Below are 2,803 nucleotides of genomic sequence, written 5' to 3'. Positions count from 1 at the left end.
CGGATAGAATGTTAATATCCAAGATTTCACTGTCATCTACAGTAAGTGACCAAACTACAGAAAACTATGGGAGGAAAAAGGAAAATGCAGCTCCAAGTTAACACTTGAATTAATTATCGAGGAATTATACACACATATATATGAGTTTATGGCATGCTTTGGCGTTAACGTGTCTCGCCTATTACTTGAGGACCAGAGGCAGTTGAACAGAAGTAGTTGAGATATTGTTGCGTTCACCAAGGTTGCAAGAGAAAGGAATTAAAACACCCTCTCTTGTGGGGCAGTCCAACCTCTTTACCTTCCACCACTTTCCTTCCCCTCTTTTAAACCTCTTTTCTTCATCATTCTCACTTCCTCTCTCTCTCTCTCTCTCTCTCCATATTTTCTCTCGGAACCCTTCATCCTACATGGACGGCCAAGAAAGTACACTGCCACCGCCGCCCTTACTATCACCCCTTAACGTTCCTTTTCTCTTTCCATCTTCCTCGTTGAACCCTCCTTTGGAAAGTAGTCTAAATATTCTCCCCGACATCGACTGGGTTAGCCTCCTCTCTGGTCTCGGACAGGAGAACAAGGTAATGATTGGGAGTGGTTCTAATAATATGATGTCTGTAAACGGAGTTGGTTATCAGATTCAACAGGGTGATGATAAAGGTCACAAGAATAAGAGGAAAGGTAGTAGGATGAAAAAGAGAAGCAAGCCCAGATTTGCTTTCCAAACCAGGAGTGAAGATGACATTTTGGACGATGGTTACAGGTGGAGAAAGTATGGTCAGAAATCTGTTAAGAATAGCATGTATCCAAGGTTTGTATCTCTTATGTATACGTTGCATGGCATGCATGTTTATTCGTAACTCTATCTTCTTAACTTTTAATGCATATGCTTATATGTTTATTTATTTATATACCACTTATTTAAGATTAATTTTTTTTTCAAAAAAAAATTAAGATTGAATATATTATACCAAATATTATAAGCATTTATATGTTATTCAAGTATTCGAATCGAGATGAGAATGGAGTTTATTTCTTCAGTTATACATGTTAGTCTAATGGGATGAGATATTAGATCCCTTAAACAAGGCTAGGAGTTCTGGCGATTGTAAATTGAGCAAACTGGGTTGGGAGGGTCGCCCTTGCTTCTATAGTATAAATTAGTAATGCATCAAGTAAAAATCATTTAGTTAAACCCGATTAATTTATTTCTAAGCACGAATCAAGTGACCTCCGTGGTAAAGAATTATTGTTATCAATTGAGAATTTATCTTTGAATAGATACAATATTGTAATTACCAAATTAATAAAAAAAAACTTATTTCTAAAAATTGATAAAAGTGGTGTACAGCTCCTTATATATGAAATACATTTTAGTCTATAATTTTAAAATGAGCATAGAAAAATTCATATGCATTGAGGAAAAAAAAAGGTAAAATTTACAATGGAGGAAATATTAACTTTATGATGTGAATTTAATTAAATAAAGTGGTATTATTTAAAAAAAACAAGACATTTTAAAATAATGTGGTATATTCATCCAATCAATTATAATTTATAATTTTAGCTAGTTATATTTAACTTGATCTAATTTCTCACACATCAATTATAATTCTCATACGCATATTTTTTTATTATAAAACGCATATATTATGTTAGAACTTTTGCAATTAAATATTGTTATATTGAGTTTCAAGGATGTGTTTTTGGAAGTAGGATAATGAAATTAATATTCATCCTTTAAATTAATAATAGAATAAAAGTTCTTATATATTCGAATTTCTAATATGCATTATTTTTCAATATTTTGTTGGTTTAATGATTGAGCTTTCTTTTTGTTTTGAATGAATGAAGGAGCTATTACCGGTGCACGCATCACACATGCGATGTGAAGAAGCAGATACAAAGGCTTTCAAAGGACACGAGCATGGTGGTGACGACATATGAAGGCATTCACAACCATCCCTGTGAGAAGCTAATGGAAACCCTGGCTCCTCTTCTCAAGCAAATGCAGTTCCTCTCTGGGTTTTAAATCTTTTATGTTTGTCGTGCAACCAATTAGCAGGTTCAAAGACCACCTCAAATAATTGAACCTTCTGCTCTTGTTTGTATATGTTACTTATATTCTCCTTTTCCCATTCTTATTTGCCTGTAAAATGTCGACTGCAATATCACAAACAACCTTATTATCAGCTTGAACTTGTTTTTCATATATTAAAAATGTTATATTATATATCATGTTATTAAAATTCACTCGTAATATATAATTTAATTTTTGTTTCTTCTTTCAAAAATTCTTTGATCCCAAGGTTTCAATTTTTCTAAAAATTTACTATTTTATTTTAACGTGAATTCACAACCCTTATTATCAGCTTGAACTGTTTTCATATATTAAAATGTATATTATATATATCATGTTATTAAAATTCACTCGCATCGTAATATATAATTTAATTTTTGTTTCTTCTTTCAAAAATTCTTTGATCCCAAGGTTTCAATTTTTCTAAAAATTTACTATTTTATTTTAACGTGAATTATTAATCCATTAATAATTAATGTTTGTTGTTAACGTAATAAGTCTTATGTATTTAAAGTGACGATGTGATATGTGAAACGTTATCATTTATGTTTATATGATATATGCTACATCATCATTTATATACACGTGACATGTAGTATATCATCACTTTCAACATGTGACATGTTATCACTTATATACATGTAACATATGCCACTATCATTTTGAATACATAAAACTTATCACGTCAACGAGAAACGGTAATCATTAATTAATTAATGATATTTTATT

At 31.1% G+C, this 2,803-nt stretch overlaps 1 protein-coding gene across 1 annotated transcript; it reads left to right on the top strand.

Moving 5' to 3' along the window:
• Positions 1-302: 302 nt before the first annotated feature.
• Positions 303-2,181, top strand: LOC120125557 (probable WRKY transcription factor 43). Its single transcript, XM_039143964.1, has 2 exons — positions 303-805; positions 1,849-2,181. Exons 1-2 carry the CDS (start codon positions 408-410, stop codon positions 2,024-2,026), a joined length of 576 nt encoding a protein of 191 aa, XP_038999895.1. The 5' UTR covers positions 303-407; the 3' UTR covers positions 2,027-2,181.
• The last annotated feature ends 622 nt before the right edge of the window (positions 2,182-2,803 follow it).

This window comes from Hibiscus syriacus, unplaced genomic scaffold (genome assembly GCF_006381635.1).
Source record: "Hibiscus syriacus cultivar Baekdansim isolate YM2019G1 unplaced genomic scaffold, ASM638163v2 tig00001349_pilon, whole genome shotgun sequence".
NCBI classification, from domain to species: domain Eukaryota; kingdom Viridiplantae; phylum Streptophyta; class Magnoliopsida; order Malvales; family Malvaceae; genus Hibiscus; species Hibiscus syriacus.
This window is presented reverse-complemented; position numbering and strand designations above follow the sequence as displayed.